The 21,076-nt window shown below is 43.0% G+C and overlaps 1 protein-coding gene across 2 annotated transcripts in view; it reads left to right on the top strand.

The window, feature by feature from the left end:
• Positions 1–21,076, top strand: part of RPTOR (regulatory associated protein of MTOR complex 1) — a 322,789-nt gene that overhangs the window by 59,901 nt on the left and 241,812 nt on the right. For both annotated transcript variants that reach the window (XM_018063632.1, XM_018063633.1), the window contains exons 2-3: positions 11,493–11,595; positions 19,338–19,420. In XM_018063632.1, coding sequence (XP_017919121.1) covers positions 11,493–11,595; positions 19,338–19,420 — 186 coding nt within the window. The remainder of the gene's footprint in view (positions 1–11,492; positions 11,596–19,337; positions 19,421–21,076) is intronic.

Raw genomic sequence — 21,076 nt, 5'->3', positions numbered from 1 at the left:
AGGCTACTGTCGCGCTTCCCATCAGCTAAGCTGAACGGGAAAGTTGTGTGGATGTTGCAGGCCCCCTGCCTTTTCTGTTGACCTTTAGAGTGAGGCAGCTCTGTGCGCAGTCTGCTGAGGAGAATGGTTTCCAGAACTGTCCTCTCATGGAAACAAAAATGCTTTCTATTACTTGGGAACTACCTTCAAGCCATGGGGTATATTTTTGCTTGGATTCTTGTGATCAGTTTTCATTTTTTCAATGTAGATTGCCTCTAGGCTTTTAGTCTGAAAAACTTTCATACAAGTGGAAGAGTTGAAAGATGGGTATAGTGAAAACCTTTGGGTCTTCCACTTAGAGCCAATAGTTGTTTCCAATATATAGAAGTGTGTATGTATATTTATAAAAGGACCAAAAAGCGACTCAGATTCCACAGTACCTAAACATCACCACAGTTCCTCAGAGCCAGGGACCCTCCGTGGGCCCTGTCCCTGTAGATGACGCTGAAGCTCATCTCCTGGCAGGTGTGCAGTCTTTGCTGTGCATGGCCCTGGCCATGGTCCTGAAACCATAGAGCACATTTCAGGGCTCAGTAGAGCAGAGGTTCTTCTGTTTTGGTGCAGAAGTAATTCAGCAAGAGGCAGGATGAGAGGTAAGGGAAGAGTTTATTAGGATAGGACACTTGTAAGAGATGCAGGGTGGGCAGGCAAGGGAGTGCTGTGCTGAGAATTTAGTGGGCTCCATTTTTATATCAAAGGGAAAGGAGTTGCAAGAACCCAGTTTTAGATCTAAATTACTGTGAGGTTAAGATACAACTTTTGGTGCCTTCAGAATGACTGTGTTAGGACTCAGGAAGATTCTTGGTGGTGATGGTTCAGTGATGATTCAGCTCTTACCTTTCATTTCCTTCTTCCCTTGCTTAGACACAGCTAGTCTGTGTCAGACTGGAGCCTAAAGTGCCACTTGTTGGGATAACAGTACCTTGGCAAAACTGTGTCTTTAGTTCCCTGGTTTGATGATGTCTGAGTTGGTAATTAGTATCAGTTCAGTTCAGTTGCTCAGTCATGTCCAACTCTTTGCGACCCCATGGACTGCAGCACGCCAGGCTTCCCTGTCCATCACCAACTCCCAGAGCTCTCTCAAACTCATGTCCATTGAGTCGGTGATGCCATCCAACCATCTCATTCTCTGTCATCCCCTTCTCCCGCCTTCAATCTTTCCCAACATCGGGTTCTTTTCCAATGAGTCAGTTCTTCTCTTCAGGTGGCCAAAGTATTGGAGTTTCAGCTTAAGCATCAGTCCTTCCAATGAATAGTCAGGACTGATTTCCTTTAGGATGGACTGGTTGGATCTCCTTGCTGTCCAAGGGACTCCACAGTTCAAAAGCATCAATTCTTATAGTGCTCAGCTTTCTTTATAGTCCAACTTTCACATCCATACATGACTACTGGAAAAACCGTAGCTTTGACTAGATGGACCTTTGTTGGCAAAGTAACATCTCTACTTTTTAATATGCTGTTTAGGTTGGTCATAGTTTTCTTCCAAGGAGCAAGCATCTTTTAATTTCATGGCTGCAGTCACCATCTGCCATGATTTTGGAGCCCCCCAAAATAAAGTCTGTCACTGTTTTCATTGTTTCCCCACCTATTTGCCATGTAGTGATGGGACCAGATGCCATGATCTTAGTTTTCTGAATGTTGAGTTTTAAGCCAGCTTTTTCACTCCCCTCTTTCACTTTCACCAGGAGGCTCTTTAGTTCTTTGCTTTCTGCCATAAGGGTGGTGTCATCTGCATATCTGAGGTTATTGATACTTCTCCCGGCAATCTTGACTCTAGCAGTGATTAGTATAAGATGCCCATATAGTTAAATCCAATGATCGTTGTGCCCTCTGAATGTTTTCACTCCTAAAGAGCCTTATGGATTCTTAGTTATAGGCATTGGAATGCATGCTGTGAGGTTAAGCAGAAAAGAAATGTGTTGAAGATCCCTGGGAGGACCCAGGGCCAGACCCTGAGGTTATGAAGACCCCAAGGGGGCTTCTGTAGCTGCTGAACCACTGGTACATTGGTATGAACCCAATAACTGTGTGGCTGCCACCCTCCAGAGCCAGGTGCCTCAGCCACTAGAGTTCCCTGTGGAGGGATAACTTGGCATTACTGGATTCAGAACCTGGTTCTTAGGCAGATGTATCTGTCTGAAGGAGCCCAGGCCACGTGCTGGCCCCTTAGCTGCAAGAGAGTCTGAGACCATTGTTTTTACTTTCTACTTTGGGAAGGTGGGGCCCACAACATAGGTTATCAAGACGTATAGAAAGTGTTAAGAAGGTTGTGGGGAGTCAGATGGCAGATGTCTACCACGTGGTTACCCATGTGTGCTTTTAAGTGACGGCTTATTAACAGAGTTGCAGCCATGCAGGACCTTTGATTTCCTTGTTCCTTTCATCTCCAGCATCCACTTAGCAGCACATGCTATCCCCTATTCTCTTTGAAATAGAGGTTTCTTTCTTTCCCAGTCTCCCTGCATGTACCCAGAACACGTCTTCTTGTTTCTCTGTAGCAGTTTCCTGGCTGATTTCCCTTCTTTCAACCTCTTCCTTCCGAAGTAAATGTTAGCTGTTGTCATGAGTTAGTCTTCCTGAAAAACATCTGTTTAGCCACGCTTCTGCCTTGATGGCTTAGTGGGGCCCACTTGCCAGTTCCTGATGCTGATGCTCTTCAAGGTCTCCATTAGCAGAATCTGCACTACTCTCTGCTTGGAGCTGTGGGACCTTTGAGAGTGGCTTCATGTCATATGGTGGCCCAACCAAGAGGCTGGATGGGGCTAGAAGAAAACAGCCACACGTAGCATCCTCAGTCTTTCAGTGGTGAAATGCCTGTTATCAAGGTGTTCCAACTACCTTGGGTATATTTTTTCGGCCAGCATGGGAGCTCTGTGTGCTTTGGTTTGCCTTGAAATTGTTTTTGTGAAGTCTGTACTGTGGGTAACATATGCTGGATAATGAAGAGGGGATGAAAAATTAGTCCTGAATGAATGACTCAGTCTCTTGCTGCTGCTGCTAATTGTAATTTACATTAGGAATGGTAAAGCAGCAGTTCAGTGTTTTATCAAATGACACAAACCTCCAAACAGCCTTGAAATCAATCCATTTATTGAACTGGAAAATCTTGTTTTTCCCATGGAAGCAATTTTAGCAGTGGGCCTTATTTTGTGTCCTAACCTGGGAAGGCGTGGAGAAGACATAGACTAGAGCCATTTGCTTTCCCTGCTTTGCTAAGACCAGGTGTGTTGTTGATTACGAGGCCATGCTTAGTTTGGTTAGCATAGTGCTGTCCCCGTAGGTTCCCTGGGAATCACCCACATTGCATTTCCTCACACGATCCTGGCCCACTCGTTGCCTTGGATACTAGTCTAAGCTTCAGCTAACCAAACAAGCTACTGTCTTTATTTTCAGGACACAATAAAGATGATATATACGTCTATGCACACATGCAAAAACTCCTTGACTATTGTGATAAAATACTTTTTATTACCTTTCCATTTGCTTATAGAAATGATGTATATTCATGGTAGAAACTTTGAAAATACACACACAGCAGGACCAGGTAGAAAGAGAAAAAGAGGAATCATCGATACTTTCCACTCCCCGGAGATCAGAACTACTTGTGACATCTTGTTTTTTAACTTTGTGTCTTCAGCATACGCGTACTTGCATATTTGAAATAAGAATTACAGATCTGGTTGTGTACCTCCTCTCTCCACTCAGATTATGTTTGGGTATATCTCATGCTATTTAACATTCTTTGAAAAGATGTCTTTTCTAATAAGTTCATTGAGATCTGTATCTAGTGCCCATGTTACAAAGTTTGCCAGCTCCCAGCAGAGTTGTGCGACCTGTAGATGTTCCAGCACACGACCCAGAGTGTTCTTTAACCTGTGCCCTCAAGTCAGACCCTGAGGCCTCAACAGAATTGATTGTATATTGTCAACTTATTTAAAGTTAATTTTTCAGTATAGACAACTTCTTTATATTATCCCTCTGTGACAAGTATTTTTATTTTCACTTTATGAGGGAGCAGACTGAAGAGTTAATTGTGTGTGTATGTGTGTGTACACACTGAAGTTTCATCCCAAAAGGGGTTTGCAAGAAAAGGCAAGGATGTCATTTTTGGTTCCTCACTCAGCTCATTAGTGCAGGTAGACTGGCTCCTCAGACCAGGGGGGCGTGTAGAGCCCCCATCACAGACGCCCAGGTTTGCAAAGGTAGCACCAAGGGGAGACCATCTGTTTCATGAAGGAATCACAAAAAGAATCAGTGTAGTATTCCTTTGAGAAGGGATTTCTTTGGCTTGTTTAAAGCAGTTATGATCTCTGTAATCAACCTATTTTGTATGCAGTTCTTTAATTTGGTTTTTAGCAACCTAAATTTCCCAAGGGTGTCCGATGTTGGAAGTACTCTTGCTCCACGTGTCCTCAGCATTCAGATGGAGTGGGAGGGGGAGAAGGGGAGAGCTCTGCACCCATCTGAGACAACATCTCTGGATGAGACTTTCTGATTCCCCATGTTGAAGAGTTACCTCCTGTGTCTTCCCCTTTTTATTAGGCTATTTTACAGGAGTGAAGGTGGATTTAGTGGAAAATCTAGACAGGGAACTATAAACAGAATTTGGCCTCAAAAAAGAGTGTTTAAACCCAAATTAGGCCGGTGGCTCAAGGTAACAAACTGAGCTCATACATTAAAGAACCGCTCCCTCATTGCCAATTCCCACTGAAATGAACAAAGGAACAGACAAATAGGATTGCCCAAGTTCATACAGTTGCTGCTGGTGATGAAGATCTTGTTTTGTATTACGGGTCTTGGTTGCAAAAATTCCGTTTGATGTGCTTCTTGCTAGGTTTATTGTTCATTTCTTTCTAGCAGTCTTTGGGATGAGAATTGGGAGGCAAGCCAGTTCTCCCTTTCCTTCGGTAACGTGATTCCCCTGCTTTTCCTGTGGTGCATCTACTCTGTTTGCTGTATGTTCTAGTTTCTGACTTTCTTTATAAATTATGTATTTGTATAGCTTCGGCTCTGCTCAAAGTTTTTGCTTGATGCTCTGAATCTTAATGAGTACTGCTGGGAATTGGGTGGCTTTGCCTCAGATGAACAGGGGAATAGTGAATGTTGTGGCGTATATGGCAAACCCTAGTCTTGCTTTCTGTTTATTCTCCATGACACTCAGTTGTTTATGTCGGAAGGAATAGAAGTGAGTCAGACGCCTGGTTTGGGGAACAGAAAGCAGTGATTGGCCAGTTTAACCTACATGATTTCTTCATTCTGTATAACAGCTTAGATGTCATTGTGCACAGCAGCCTGTGAATTTATACTCAAGCTTGATCCACTCTGTCTTTTAAAAAATATATGGTTTATCAGATAATTGAATAGAAAGAAACGAATAAAGGAATTCTTTGTGATTTTGTTTTGAATTCTTAGGTGGCAGGCATTAATGTATTTTTAATCAGCAGATGACAAGTCGTATACAGAGGCTTTCAGTAGGGGCAGTGATCTGGGTCCACAGACCCCCCATCTCCAGTTCTCAAATCCAAAAAGCTCTGAATATTGAGAATGTTTTCACAACTCATTTGAGGGCAAAACTGGGCTGTGAGCTGGTATGAGGTTGTTGGATAGTGGGTATTTGTGCATTTCAGTGGAAATTTTAATAGTTTTGAATAGAATGTTACTCCAGACCCTTCTCTGTGTGTTATATGCCATATGGGATATATACCATATTATCCTTTTGTAAATTAGAAAAGTTGTGAATTTCAAAACTCTGATGCCAGAGGATCGTACAGGAAACTGCCCAGGCTGTTATAACAGCATCAGGCGCCCCTTGTACCAAGCCTCTTCCAAGGTAGTGTTGAGACCTCTGGGTTGAATTTAGAATCCTGAGGCAGCGTGCTCCGTGCCTTTAGGGATATATCCTGTATGGCTGGAGAGGCCAATCCTGGAGTCAAAATTTTAGGATCAGAGAAATCTTGGGGCCTAAGAGATCATTGGCATCATTTCAGGGTGAGGAAGTTGTTCAGGAGAGATTGGAGTAAACCAGCATGTTGAAGGTTGTTTTTAGTGATCCCAGTGTTTTAGAGCTTCTCAGAATGATGATCTTTTCAAATGCAAAATTAACCTCTAGAGATATAACACTGTCATCTTCAATTGTATGGCATTGGGGAGGAACTGTTTTAAAGTCCAAAATGATTATTTTATGTACTATTATGCAGTTTTTGCACACTGAAGTTGGTAGCCCTTACATTTTCTCAATGCTGTATTATTAAAAAACATGAATCTAGAATTTTTGGAATGAGGTTACCATAGAAATGAAAATAAAATACGAAAAGGACACTTTCGGGTATAGCTAAGAATTCAAAATCCACCACATTTGAAATCAAGCCAATGCCATTATAGTTTGCAGGGGAGCTCAGACATATTTGATTGGCTTGAGGGCAGTTGCTGGTAATGTCTTTGGTCCAATTGTGGAATTAAATTGGTAGCTAAGTGTTAGGCCAAATACGTGTTTCTAGTTCACGTATCAGTGTATTCTTGAGACTTTCCCCTTGTTTTCTAAAAGGCAGGATATAGGGTAGGTGTGTATTGTATAAGCCAGGATGAATTAAATTAATTCCTTTCATGTCTTCATTTATGGAGTGGAACTAATTTCACACTTTCTGAGGGCCCTGCTCTCCTGTTGCTCACCTTCAAAGCAGTCACGGAGAAACTGTTGCTGTCAGTAATGTTTGGTTAGTAATGAACACAGCACGTGGTGGAGGCCTGGTGAGGGGAGGCCCAGAAGCCACCTCGCAGGATAGTAAAGAGCGATGATTGTGCTTCCATTAGTATTTCTGTCTAAGGACTTTGAGAGCCTCAGAGGTCGTACTTTTTATAATGAGATTAGAAATTATTTATTTTACTGAGTTCATTAACTACAGTTTTAGGGGTAGAGGGAAGGCAATTTTTCTAGAGTGTCAGATGAGGTGGGAGAAATAGGATTATGACCAGAGATCACAGGAATGCTGCATAAATGCTCTGCCTCACCCTGCACCACCTCCCTGACCCCAGAGAGATGGAGCAAATATGCCAGCGATGGAGCTATGAAATCCCAGTGACTAGGGTTTAGTCCTGGTGCCCCTCTCCAAATTCCTTACTCCCTCCGTGCCTCCTTAAGGTGGGGGCACAACCACCTTCATGGGCTTTTGGTGACTGCATAGCATGTGCCAGATAGGGAGTCAGCATTGGCATGTGGAGGCCATTCTTGCTCAGAAATGGTCAGTATTGACTGGGCCTGAGACCTAGGTGTTAACTCCTGGAGGTAAGAGAAAGGGGTAATGTGGGCGTTCCTGAGCTCTCGTCAGCCCAGAAGGCTGGCTCGACCCCTTTCTCATGGGTCTGTAACAGGCAGGGGGTTGGCTGAGGCACAGTGGGTGGGGTGGGCCTTAGAGCAGACCCCTCAGTGTAGTGTCCTTCACCTGGGCTTCGTAAGAGGTGAAGGATCTGAGTGGGCTGTCTTTGCAGATTGAAGACAAAACACAAAATTGTGGTGGCACGGACAGTCTTAAGCAGAGACCCTGATCCATACGGAATGTTTTGGCCATGGACGGCTTCTCTTGCGCCCAGAGGGCCCTCAGATGACTATAAGGAAAGCAACGTTTTTTTTAGGAAGCAACATAAAACTTGCTCCCGGGTTTACCCAACGCCTCATGGAGACCTCAAAGTTCCACATTATAGAGCACAGACAAAATGCCCTTGATTTAAGTATAGCAAAGGACAGAGATGCTAGGTGCTAGTAGTTTTACTCACCAGGGCCATAGGAAGACCACAGGAAGGTTTCCAGAAGCTTCTCGTTTTAAGCAACTTATAGACAAAAGTAAGTTTGCTATAAAACTATCAATTGTCTGAATGGAATTGTTGATATTGATCAATTAAATATGACTAACAAACAAAATTTTTGTTATTCTCTGATTATTTTTCAACCTTTTCCCTTAACGTTAGGTCAAGGAGCCAAAATTTGTTTGTGATGGTTCATAATGAGAAGATTCTTGTCTGTGTCTCTGGGAAGATACTCTTCCTTTATTCAGTATGTCTTTGGACACAGGGTTGCAGTTACTTTAAAGACAGATTATTATTAATAAATGCTTTTTTTTAAGTGTTGGGAGAGGAAAGACAAAAATACTTCCTTTTTCCCTCATATAACTTTAAATTCTTTTTTCAACAGGAATATTTTCTTGATGTAATAAAGATTATATCAAATCAGTAACCATCATCATTCTTAATGATGAAACATTTATGACAATTTTATTAAAACCAAGTGCAAAGATCATCACTGTCATCATTTTGTAATTATTAGTAATATGATTTTGGAAGATTTGTGTAATGCCGTGAGACCTAATAAAGAAAAAGAGTGATCTATTAAAAAGAATGAGCTAGACTCATCCTTATTCACAGTGTATTTGTATGCTAACAAAACTTGGAGAGAATCACCTAAAAGCAGTTATGTTTAAGAATTTAGTAAAGTAACTTAAACATTATTCTGACAATTCAGCAATCAGTAAGAAACTACTATGGGCAAAATACATGGTTTGTAGCGTGTTGCTCCCAAATAGTCATGAACAATCCAGAAATAATCTTAAAAGAAATGAACGGGAGGTCTGGTGGTTGGCTCCATACTTCCAGTGCAGAGGCACGGATTCAGTCTCTGGTTGGGGAACTCGGAGCTCGCCTGCCGTACAGCATGTGCACCACCCCGCCTCCTCCCACCCCCACCCCCTGCCCCCCAAAAAGAGCAAGACTTGGCGAAGAAAGCTGTAAAAACATTACTGAGAAAAATTAAAAGAAAATTTGAATAAGCTTGAAATCTGAATAAACTGTATTCCTGTATGGAAAAATAGAATATCATAAGGATGTTATCTCTTGCCAAGTTTGGTTTATATGTTAAATGTAATGTTTTTGTATTTTGAATCCATTTTTATTCATTTAACATTTTAAGAATTTAAGTGTCATTCTGTTAAGAGTATATAATGGTGTGCTTAAACATTCCTTCATTTGCCTAAAATTTAGGTCGTTCCCACTTGTTTTCCATGATAAGAAATGCTGTGAAGAAAATCATTACATGTAGAAGATTCATTATATTTTGTATTTCTTATGACAGATCCTCATGTGTGAAATTGTTCGATCAAAAATACAATTTAAAATACTTAGTGTTATCAATAGGCAGTTTGGTTAAACAGCTTTAATCAACATCTCCATGGGATTAAGAAATTGAACAGCAATTAATTTGGGAAAAAAATAGATGAATATAAATAGAGCTGAGTAAAAGTTTAAAAAAAAATTGGGAGGAAGAAAACTGGGTTTCCCAACACTGTGAAATGTTGTGAGGATAAATTATTTAAGTCAGTGAGGTATGACCCAGAAATAGAATTCGGTCTATGTGGAATATATGCTTACTACAAACTTGTGAATTTGAGTAAGTTATTTAACAGGGGGAATTGGCATCACTGGGTAGTTGTTTGAGAAAAAATTAACCCTCACCTGGTTGTATTGTTGTTCAGTCGCTAAGTTCTGTCCAACTCTTTGTGATCCCATGGGCTGAGGCATGTCAGGCTCCTCTGCCCTTCACTATCTTCTAGAGTTTGCTCAAATTCATGTCCTTTTAGTTGGTGATACTATCTAACCATCTCATTCTCACCTGGTACCATATACCAAAATAACATCCAGCTGGATTAAAAGGGTGAGGTATGAAGCAAATGAAAATATCAGAGGAAAATCCCTGTAGTCACTCACTCAGCAGATGGTCACTGGGTCAGGTGTCTGCTCCCGTGTGTCAGCTCTGACCTTGGAGGAGCTGAAGGTGCACAGAGGAACGTGGACCAACCTGGCTTTGCCAAGGGGAAGGCACAGATGCTGGGGTGGCATTGAGTGGGGTGGGTCTGCCCTGACGAGATCTGGGAAGGCCTCCACAAGGAATGAAAGTTTGAGCCTGAGAGAGCCCGAGCTGGTGAGACCAGGCAGGGAGCCCTCCAGACAGAAGGGCCATGTGTCTGAAGACCCAGAGGTCATGCCAGGTGCACTGAGGACAGAGACTGAGGGCGAGACCTGACACTAGTGGGGAGTTTGGCAGAAGCTGAAGCTTACAAGCCTTGAATAGCATGTGGAGCAGTTCATAGTAAATCTTGAAGGTTTGGGGGACTGACTGAAAAACAGGGCAGTGCGCCGATGTGTTTGAAAGTCTGGACTGGGGGAGACAGGAGAGGGGGTCCTAGGAAAGTGGTGGAGCACAGGTTGGACATGGAGGTGGCTTGGACCCGGGATAGTCAACTTGACAGACTCTGAGACATTTAGGAGCAGGATGAATGAGCTAGACGGGTGGTCACAGTGGGCGCTGGCGCTCAGGACCCAGGTGGAGGGAGCAGAGGTTCAAGTGGTCTTCCTCGCGGCCACCCTGTTTGAAATGACAGCCTCCCCACTCGTGGCAGGGATTTTTCTTTTTCTTTTTTTTGGACCATGCCCTGTGGCACATGGGATCTTTGTTCCTCAACCAGGGATGGAACCCAGGCCCCCTATCATGGAAACACAGAGTCTTAACCACTGGACCACCAGGGAAGCCCCAGGATTTTTATTTCTTTGATTTACTAATGTGTCCTCAGTTTCCAAAAACCGCAATTGGCACCTGGTGGGTTGGACAAGTTGTTGAACAGGTGAATTAATGAAGGATGAGTTCCAGATTTCTGGCTTGAGCAGCTGGGTAGATGGGGCTGACCTTTCCTAACACAGAGACCCTGGACCTGAGCAGGAGCAGGTGTGGAGGAAGGTGTGTCAGCTGATGGGCCCAGGGCTGTAGTATGTCAAGAAAGAGGAAGGAATCCAATGGCAAACACTAGACTAGGGAAATATTTACAACCAACAATGTGGACACCATCTTTAATACGTAAAGAGTCTGTGAAAATCAATCAGCAAAGATCACTGTTAGTAAACAAAAATGATAGTATAAACATGAGTAGAAGATCCACAGAAGATAAAGGATACAAATATTTGGAAAAAAATTCAGCCTTATTAATACTAAAGAATACAAACTAAATCAGTATGATACTTTTTTCCTCTCATTAAATAATTAATAATTTTAAATAATAAGAATAGCAATAAACTGGTCAGAGTGTAAATTTGTGCAAGAGTTTTTGCGAAGTAGTTTGGCACAGTGTATCAAGTGTCTTAAAATGTTTACATCTTTTGATCAAATAATTGTTTCTGAAGTATATCTTAAGAAAGCCTGAGAAAAGCTAGCTTCCCCTGCCATGTACCTGTCTCCATCTGCCTGCTTGACTCAAACCCTGTCTTGATTGTGAAATACCCGAGGGGCACAGGTGACAGACGACTGAAGACTGACTGGGAATGCAGAGGGCTCTGTATGTCTGGGAACATTTTAACAACTGGAAAACTCATCAGTGAATTTCATATTGAAATATTTGTTTTTTCTGTTGTGTTTCCAGATGAAGACTGTCAGTGTTGCCTTAGTTTTGTGCCTGAATGTCGGTGTGGACCCTCCAGATGTGGTCAAGACCACCCCTTGTGCGCGTTTGGAATGCTGGATTGGTAAGTGCAGGTCCCTCCCTTACCACCTGTCGCAGGGGCCACTGCATGGGGTTCTTGGCTTGGCGGGGCCTGTCTTGGGCCACTGCAGGCCTGTGATTGGTTTCTGTAAACCTGAAAATTTTATTTCATCTCTCAGTTTTATAGCCTTTGAGGTATTTTAGATATATTCACTTACCATTTGCAGTGGAGAGAGTGTCTCAGGAAAAATTGATTAAATGATGACTATTGGATTATATAATTTTCTCCTTTAAATTTGCCCTGCATCAGGTACCTAGTACTAGTTATATACACTTAAACAAACAAACAAACCAAAAAACCCTGAAGCACTGATACCTGCACGCATGTGCCTCAGTTGCGCAACGCGGAGTCCCACCTGCCTCTTTCCAGGAGGAGGCGAAGTTGTTCTTTGTCATCATCCTCCCAGAGCATCTTAGCACATTGTTGACTGGAAATGGTGCAGCACAACCCTCACTTGTTTCTGGAGAGAAAACATTAGGGAGAAAGCTTTAGGCTCCCACCACCGACAGGACACTAGCCAAAGTTTTTTCCTGATGTCTTTTCTGAGTTAAGAAGTTCACTTCTATTCTTAGTTTGCTGATAGTTTCTGTTAGGAATCCATGTTGAATCTTATCAAATGTTTTCTCAACATGTAATGAGATAATAACCTGGCTTTTCTTTTTTAGTCTGTTGATGTGGTGAATTATATGGATTGATCTTGTTGAGCCAACCTTGAATTTCTGGCATAAGCCTCACTTGTTTTATCTTTTTCATATGTTCCTGGATTTGATTGCTAATATTCTATTAAGGAATCATGCGTTTCTGCTTATGAGGGTTGTTGGTCAATAGTTTTCTCATCTTGCAACATATTTGTCTCGTTTTGGTAGCAAAATAATGCTGGTCTCATTAAACAAGTTGACAAATATTCCCATCTTTCCTGTTTCAAGGAACAGTTTGTATTGAATTGGGTATTATTTCTTCTGTAAATTTTGGTAGAATTTACCAGTGAAGCCATCACAGTATGAATTTCCTTTGTGTCCATCATTGAATTTTCAGCTTTCTCTTGTTGGTAGGATTGGGGCAATCTGTACCCCACCTCTCTGCAGCTTTCTCTAGTCTAAGCAAAAAGCAGAAATTCCCTTTATCTGCTTTAAACAGTAAAAATTACAAATTGTTTTGATCTGAATTGGGAAATAGGGTTTTTTTCCCCCCACTTTACTTCCCTATTTCACTGTCTGAGGATATCTTAGGGTGACAGCCTTTATCTCACAGTCTCCTGCCTGCAGCACAGGCCCCTTGTCCTCCCAGCCCAGGGACAGTAGCTGTTTTCCGTGGCCAGTTTTCTTAGATGCTTTCTTGGCTCTCTGCCATCCCTTGGTGACTGTGCTGATTGAAATTGACTTCTTATTAGCCACCACTGACTGTTTCCACTTCATTTACCCCTTGTCAAAGCTGAATTTAATCAGTTGTTTTCTATTTCCTCCCTCTGTTACTACTCTTCTGTTAGGTTTTTTAACATAAGACTTCTCAGCCCAGATCCCAGTGTACACTCCTGGGGATTGTGTGGGTGGTGCTGAGTAGGGAAGTGCACCTTCCGGGCTGAGGGGCTTTTTTTTTCATTAGCTTCTCTAGGGATCCTTTGCTTTCTACACTCTTGCCCCCAAAGAGAAATCAAAGAACCCTCCCTCACATCTCACATAGTCTCTTTGATCAGTATTTATGGGACATTGTTAATAAAAATGCAGAGAATCCCTTACTTTCTTCTTGATGTGAAATCCAGCAAACGAATAGATTTTTTAATGTTATAGTCTTAAAATTTTTCTGCAGTTTAGATATGGAATCTACTTTGTAATCATTTCAATAGATTTTGAATTCAGCAAGGCATATTGCCTTTAGTGAGTTGAAAATTTTTCATTTGGCTTTTATTAAAAAGCAAGTCCTTATGGTGATTTCAACAATATGGGATAAGGGAGGGTGAAAGTCTTAGAGATTTGAATCAGCAAATTTGTAATGGTGTCTAGCAGCCTATATGTTAATTTTTATTTTGAAAAAACATTTTCAAAAGTTGCATGTGGAGCTCTAAGCAGTTTTCTTCCTCATTCATTTGAAAGTAAGCTGCTGAAATGATGCTCCATCACTTTGAAATCTATTAATGTATGATTGCTACATATAAGAGTTTCTCTTTCATGACAACCTGGTCCTCACAGACGGGATTAACATGGATGTCCCAGTACCAGGTAAGCCTTGGGTTGCATTTTCAGGGTTGCCACGTGTCCCCATAAGGTCCTTTATGGCACAAAGACTATTCCTGCTTCACACGTTGTCCCTAATTTAGTTTCATTCAGCCTGGAACAGGCCTCAGTCTTTCCTTAACCTTCATGACCTTGACACTTAGAAGGTTATAGGCCCTCTGTTTAGCAGCATGTCCCCGACGGTTCTTTGGGATTACATTTTGTTTATGCCTATTTGGCAGGAGTGTCATGGAAGAGATCCACCTTCCCCCATGGATCCTATCGGGTGGCACATGACTTTAATTTATCTCATTGCTGGGTATGTAGCTCTCTTATCATTTGATTAAGTTGGTACCTGAACTTCCCCTGTTCCCTTTTGTAGTTAATAAGCATTTTGTGGGAAGCGGTACTTTGTCTGTGTTAATGTTTCTTTCATCATCAGACTTCCAATTTATTCGACTTGAACTCATGGCTTGGCTGGTGAGGCAGGGAGATCCAGGCATGATGACAAGTTGGTTCTGCCTTTTTCAGGATGGTATGCCTGAAGCATGTGATGGTTGGGAAAGGAGTCCTGAGGAAGACCCCTTGCAGGGCTTGGTACCTTCTAATAACCTGAAAAGATGCTCCCATTTAGAAGGCAGCCAATCGATGTTTTATACTTGGTCTTAGCATTTTGTGCTCCGTCACCAGAAATCAAAGGTTTTACACTTATCATGACCTCAGCTTATTCATTCCAGCTATTTCACTCAAGCAGTCACTTAACCATTTGGGGCCTTAGTTTCCTCTGCAAAATGGAGCTGATAATGGCACCCACTTCTTGGCTGGAGGACGATTAACTGGGGCATGAACAGGGCTCAACTTGGGGACTGTTCACAGGCAGGAGCAGCCACCATTGGCCTGCACTCGCCTCCCCACCCCACCCAACAGGCCGAGGTGCTGGGTAGGAACCTGAGCTGTTCCCACATCTGTACCGCCTCTGCTCCTTCTGTGCACTCTCCCCAAAAAGAGGGGAAAGAACCATGCTTCTGTGCATGGGGCTGGGTGGGGATTACGAGTTCATTGCTTTATGGCTGCAGACACACATCAAACTGGCGAGACTGCCGGTCGAAACTGCCCTGATCATAGGGATAAGGGGTCTGGAAACTTGAGAAATAGGCAGATTCTTACTTGCCAGTCCCTTTTTGTGTACCTGTGTGCCTACAGTCTCCACACACGTTGGGGAGAGTCCTACCTTCCTGGAAGGTACATCAGAGGATGTACCTGAGTGTGCCGGAAGTGGCCCTTTAGGTTTTGCTGTGTTGCCAGGATAAGCAAGTAGAAGATGCACTGTGCAACCCAGCAGTGACAGCCCGCCCTCCCTGCTGGACTGCTGCACAGCCAAGGCCCAGGTTCCAGCTCCAGCGAGGGAGGGGGAAAGGCGCATAGCCACAGCTTGCCCAGTAGGAGTAGGGGTGTGCGGACATGGGTGCCGCCCCTCTGTTCCTCTAGACAATAAGATGCTGTTTATTTCAGGCAGGCGACACTCAGGGAAGCAGGGAGAGGCTGTTTTGTTTTATGGCCCCACATTAAACTAAAAACAATCCCGCTAAAGAACAGCACTTCTGTACCTGAGAGGATCAGTGTTTGAAAGCGGAGTGTAGATGAGCTGAGCGCTGAAGGGGAGGGAGCGTCATTTAGCCTTGATGTCTTTTACATCTAGCTAACAGTAGCTGTGTTTCAGAGGTAAGATGGCTGTGAGTTCATTGGATGCTTGGGAATTCTGTTATCCTAAGAAAATATTTGGGAGGCACTTTGTTTTTCTTATTTCTTAGAGAAAAGCATTTTCTTCTTCCCTCCACATGTGGATATTAAGAGACCTGTGTCTATGAGCTAAAAATAGTGGTAGAAAACCTTTGTGAGCAGCTCTTGGTTTTACAGACATTTTCACAGCCTGTCGTCTGATCCTTATATCAGACTTGAACTTGACGGATAGTAGAGTTGGTCAACGGATGTTAGGTGGAGACCTACCTGTTAAGTGCAGAGGTATATGTAGAAATGTAGTCATGCTTCTTAAGATTTAGTTTTAGACAAGACAAGCACAAGGGAGACAGGCCCCTCAAACTCAGCGGACACGGTGGAGTTGGAACAGGCCGTATCGGCAGTGGGGGCTGCACGGGGAGGTGAGAATGAACCCCGGGAGGAGAAGGAGCTGGTTGTGGTCACAGCCCTGAGTGTGCTTGCTGGGCTTGTCTGGGCCTTGCTGCTGGATGCTAGGTGCACCCTGTGCCTGCGCCTATGCCTCTTGCTCTTATGACTTTTGGTTTAAACCCTGTTCATATTTCAGTGAAGAAATACTTAGGAAATGTCCACTAAATACAAGCTATGGAGAAGTACAGATGTTCCTTGAGCAGTGAGTTCTGCATGTTTTAAAATTTTTAATTTGTGTTAAAGTATAGCATATGTGGGATTCCCAGGTGGTGCTACTGGTAAAAAAGAATCCACCTGCCAGTGCAGGAAATGTAAGAGATGCAGGTTCAGTCCCTTGGTCAGGAAGATCCTCTGGAGAAGGGAATGGCACCCTACTTCAGTATCCTTGTTGGGAAATCCCTGGGACAGAGAAGCCTGGAGGGCTACAGTCCATTGGGTCCCAAAGAATCAGCATGATGGAGCATCTGTGCATAGCATGTGTGTAGGAGGGTACACTGATCCAAGTGTATAGTTGATAGCTTTTCCCAAGCTGAGCAGACTCAGATCAAGAAACAGTATTATCAGTGGCCAGAAGCCCATCTTGTCTTTTGTCACCTTCTGGTCACTGCCACCCCAAGCCTCCCCTGTCTTGACAGAGTCTGTTAGCTCTGCTGATTTTGCATGTTACCTAAGTGGGAGCATTCAGGAGGCACTGTAGGCCTTTTGTGGGGAGTGACATCATAGAAGCAGTATTTTAGAAGGACTCACTGTGCTGGTTAGTCTCCAGGTGGGTTGAGAGGAGACAGGTCAGTGAGCCCTGCTGTGCTCCCTGCCCTCTGCCCCCTGTAGCATCTTTGGGAACTGACTGGGAGCAGGGAATCTCTATAGTGTCAACATGAGAAGCTGCTGGTGAGACCAACACCACCATAGTTGATGGTGGTGGTGACCATCATGTAATGACCAATGTAGTCATAGTGATGGAGAGTAGGCTCTTTTGAAGGAAAATTGGGTAGGACGTGGTAGTCAGGTTGTGTAAATGTGAAGAAGATGGGAGTAAAAAAAAAAAAAAAAAGACTCCACTTCTTATATTGGCTGAATGCCAGCACCACCAAAAACCTTTGTGACCTTGGACCAAGTTGTCTGACCACTTTATTTATTTTTTTTAATTTAATTTTTTTTTTTTTTTGTCTGACCACTTTAAGCTTCAGCTTTCTCTTCTTTGTTATGAGGTATGTTGGACTAAGTCCATGTCATTGTCAAATTCTAAGCATCATGAAATACAGAGGGTTATGCCGAAGAGCTTGCAGGCAAGATTTATGAAGAGCTAAAATTTTATGCAAACACCAGTTACCATCTACTTTTCCTTCCTTCCATTTATCCACCCACCCACCCACCCGCCTACTCACTCACGAATCCTTCATTCATTAAGTAGAAACCTGTGAAGGCATTAGAAGAGAAGTGTTTTGTTCAGATAGAACTACAATTTTAAATTTACTTCACCCCATGTCAGACTGATAAAATTGTCAGCAGTATCCACCTGGGATTTTGTTTTAGTTTACTTAAGTTGTTTAGTTGTTTATTTTAGTAAATGTCGTATTAAATGCACCATTTCAGTTGTCTTCATCCTTTCCCTCTCTTCCCCTCCCCCCTTCCATTCCCTGTCATATTATTGAGAGGAAACCATTAAATTAATTGACCACAAGGACTTGGTTTGGATGTGACAGCCTCACTTTGTTGATCGCAGCCTGATGGACTACTGTAGCTGTCGCTGCTCTTCCCTCGGGTGGCCGTATTTTGATCCAAGACCCGGGGAAGAAGAGTACGTGCTGCTGTTGGGCTGCCACTGCTGATGAGGGCCGTTGGTGAGGTGCGTGGAGAAGCGCGGTGCGGCTCTCTCCAGATCCCACACACTTCTGACATGCCCTCCCTGGGAGCAGCCAAGAGAGGAAGGGGCAGGTGGGGGCCAGGCTTTCCAGAGGGTGCAGTCTGAGGATAGGGTGTAGGTTTCATCCTCCCCAGCGTGGGCCTTTGGAACTCCCTCCCTCCGGTTGTCTTTGTCGTGATTCTTTAGAGGATGTGTCTAAGAGCTGCCCCTGATCAGTGTGACTCCTGGACAGGCCTGTATCTGTTTACAGAGGAAACCATTTCTCTTCTCTTAGCCACAGATTAGCTGTGGCCAGAGTGTTGACCGCAAGGTCACTGTGTGAAGTGAGGGTACAGGAGTTAGAGGCTTTCAGACTAGCTCTGGCAGTTACTCTGTTGGTCTTCACACACAGGACATAACCAGCTATTTGATGGCTTCTATTTGTTGAAACGGTTTTCTGCTTCCTTTTGCATTGTTACACCATTTTGTTATTGTTGTTCAGTCGCTAAGTCTGAACTCTTTGTTGACCCTATGGACTGCAGCACGCCAGGCCTCCCTGTCCTTCACTATCTCTTGGGGTTTGCTTAGATTGTCCATTGAGTCAGTGATATTACCTAACCATTTAATCCTCTGCCATCTCCTCCTTTGTCCTTCAAGCTTTCCCAGCACCAGGGTCTTTGCCAGTGAGTCATCTCTTCGCATCAGGTGGCCAAAATATTGGAGCTTCAGAATCAGTCCTTCCAATGAATATTCAGGATTAACTTCCTTTAGGACTGACTGGTTTGATCTTCTTGCAGTCCAAGAGACTCTCAAGGTCTTTTCTAGCACCACAATTTGAAAGCATCAGTTCTTCAGCTCTCAGCCTTCTTTATGGTTCAACTCGCACATCTGTACGTGACTAGTGGAAAAACTGTGGCTTTGACTAGAGGGACCTTTGTTGGCAAGTATATCTCTGCTGTTTAATACACTGCCTAGGTTTGTCATTGCTTTCCTTCCAAGGAGGAAGCATCTTTTAGTTTCATGGCTGCAGTCACTGTCCTTAGTCATTTTGAAGCCCAAAAAATAATCTGTCACTGCTTCCACCTCCCCCTTCTATTTGCCGTGAAGTGATAGGACTGGATACCGTGATCTTAGTTTTTTGAATGTTGAGTTTTAAGCCGGCTTTTTTTACGCTCCTCTTTCATTCTCATCAAGAGAACCATAGGTGCTAAAATGACAAATGTGGATGAAAGGAAACAATCACGGGACCAGTTATAAAACCAGTTTTCCCTAGAAAGATGAAGAGTTGTGGTTTCTTAGCCTCCCAAGGAGGCTTAGTAGTTCTGTAAGTCAGGCTAAACACAGGTAAACCTCAGGCTCTGTTGTGTTGTCTTTAGTCAAAGGTGATTTTGAAGTGAATTGTCTAAGAGGAAACTCTGAAAGAGGGGTTTAGCGAGGAGGAAATGAACAAATAAAACACTTTCTCCTTCTCATTGCTTTCCCAGATCCTCTGTCCATGGGTCCTCAGAAAGCTCTGGAAACCATTGGTGCAAATTTACAGAAGCAGTACGAGAACTGGCAGCCAAGGGTAAGCTCTTTATTTGCTCTTCTTTTTCTTTCTTACAGAGAAATATAGTTCTTGCTTTTAAACAGTCTTTGAATCCAGATTCTCTCCTCGTACAATCCAGTGACTGGACATTCCCTACGGCCCGCCTGCCTTCCTCTTCTGTTTGTTGATGTGCTCCACAGATTCATAAGGAAGCACGTGCCCTAGTGTGAGTCATTGATTGGATGGTCTAATTTTTATTTTGCCTAAGCTTTCCCACGAAATGTTTAGGAAAAGTATTTTTCATGTTAGTCTTAAATCGCAGTTTTTATTTTGCACAGGAAATGTATTTTCAGTAATACTCTGTAACCTCAACTAGTTACAGCTATTTCTCCCATCTTCAATTTTCAAATAGTTGAGAAAAAAAGCAGTCAACATTCAAAAGATGACACCTATTATATGCTTTGTCTTTGAATCAAAAGATAAGGTTCTTTTTAAGGAGGCAGTTACTAATTACTGGGTCTTTTGTTGCCTATGTCTTAAACTTTTTTAAAGAAAGAAATATGGCATAGAATATAACTGTGTCAAATTGCCTTTAAGATCTGAATTTATTTGTAAACCACCCAAAGACCTATTTTCTTTAGTCTTTCTCATTAACTAGTTTGAAGATTTAATAATTCTAATAGAAAATTAGAAATCTGGGGTGTTTATGGAGGTTCCTTTCCATACAGCTTTCTGTGATGCTGGTTCTGGAATTTTCTACAGGATGGAATGGGATGGGGGGTGGGGGTTTGAGCGAGCGGTGCTGCTGTCGTGCCTCTTGTGGGCCTTTGCTTCTGCTTTTAGGGTTATGAGCCTAATGGGAGCCAACATCTCAGAGAACCGGCGAACATTTGCCTGCTTAGGAGTTTTGTTTGTGGATCATTTATCCATGTGATCTGGAATTCGGGAATTCCTCATGGATTATTTACATTCCTAGAGAAGAGAATAGCCAGGAATGAATATATTCCTGCCTGTGATGGTACCCTTGGTAATTTCTGCTTTTGCTCACGGTATCAGGTGATTAATGTCACGCAACATCTCTGTGCCTCAGGTGTGTCCTTGTGCTTCGCATTTCTAACTTGTCAAGTCAGTGATACTGGACTCTTGTTTGTTTTCTTTTTAAATTTATTTTTGGCTATGCTGGATCTTCATTTCTGTGTGCAGGCTTTCTCTTGTGTCAGAGAGCAGGGGCTAGTCTCTAGTTACAGTGTGTGGGCCTCTCATTGCTGTGGCTTCCCTTGTTGTGGAGCAGAGGCTCTAGGCTGGCAGGCTTTAGAAGTTTCGGCCTCAGTGGTTGCAGCTCTGGGACTCGAGAGCACAGGCTTAATAGTTGTGGTGCATGAGCTTAGTTGCTCCGTGGCGTGTGGGATCTTCTCAGATCAGGGATTGAACCCGGGTCTCCTGCATTGGCAGGTGGATTCTTTATCACTGAGCCACCAGAGAAACCTCTTGGATTCTTGTTCTTTAGAACAAGAATTTAGAATTCTTAGTAGAGAGTTTCATCTATGTCTAAAGGCTTTGCTTTTTCCTCCCTCAGATTTGTTACTCTTGATGGCTTATACAAAAATTCAGTAGCATTTTTCTTTAGAGTGCAGTGTGTTTGGGGCTTGGATGAGGACCAGTAAGATTTAGATGGTGTGGTCCTTTAAAAATAGT

Source organism: Capra hircus, chromosome 19 (genome assembly GCF_001704415.2).
Source record: "Capra hircus breed San Clemente chromosome 19, ASM170441v1, whole genome shotgun sequence".
Taxonomy (NCBI): Eukaryota; Metazoa; Chordata; class Mammalia; order Artiodactyla; family Bovidae; genus Capra; species Capra hircus.
The sequence above is the reverse complement of the archived record's forward strand: the minus strand, read 5'-3'. Positions and strand labels throughout refer to the sequence as shown.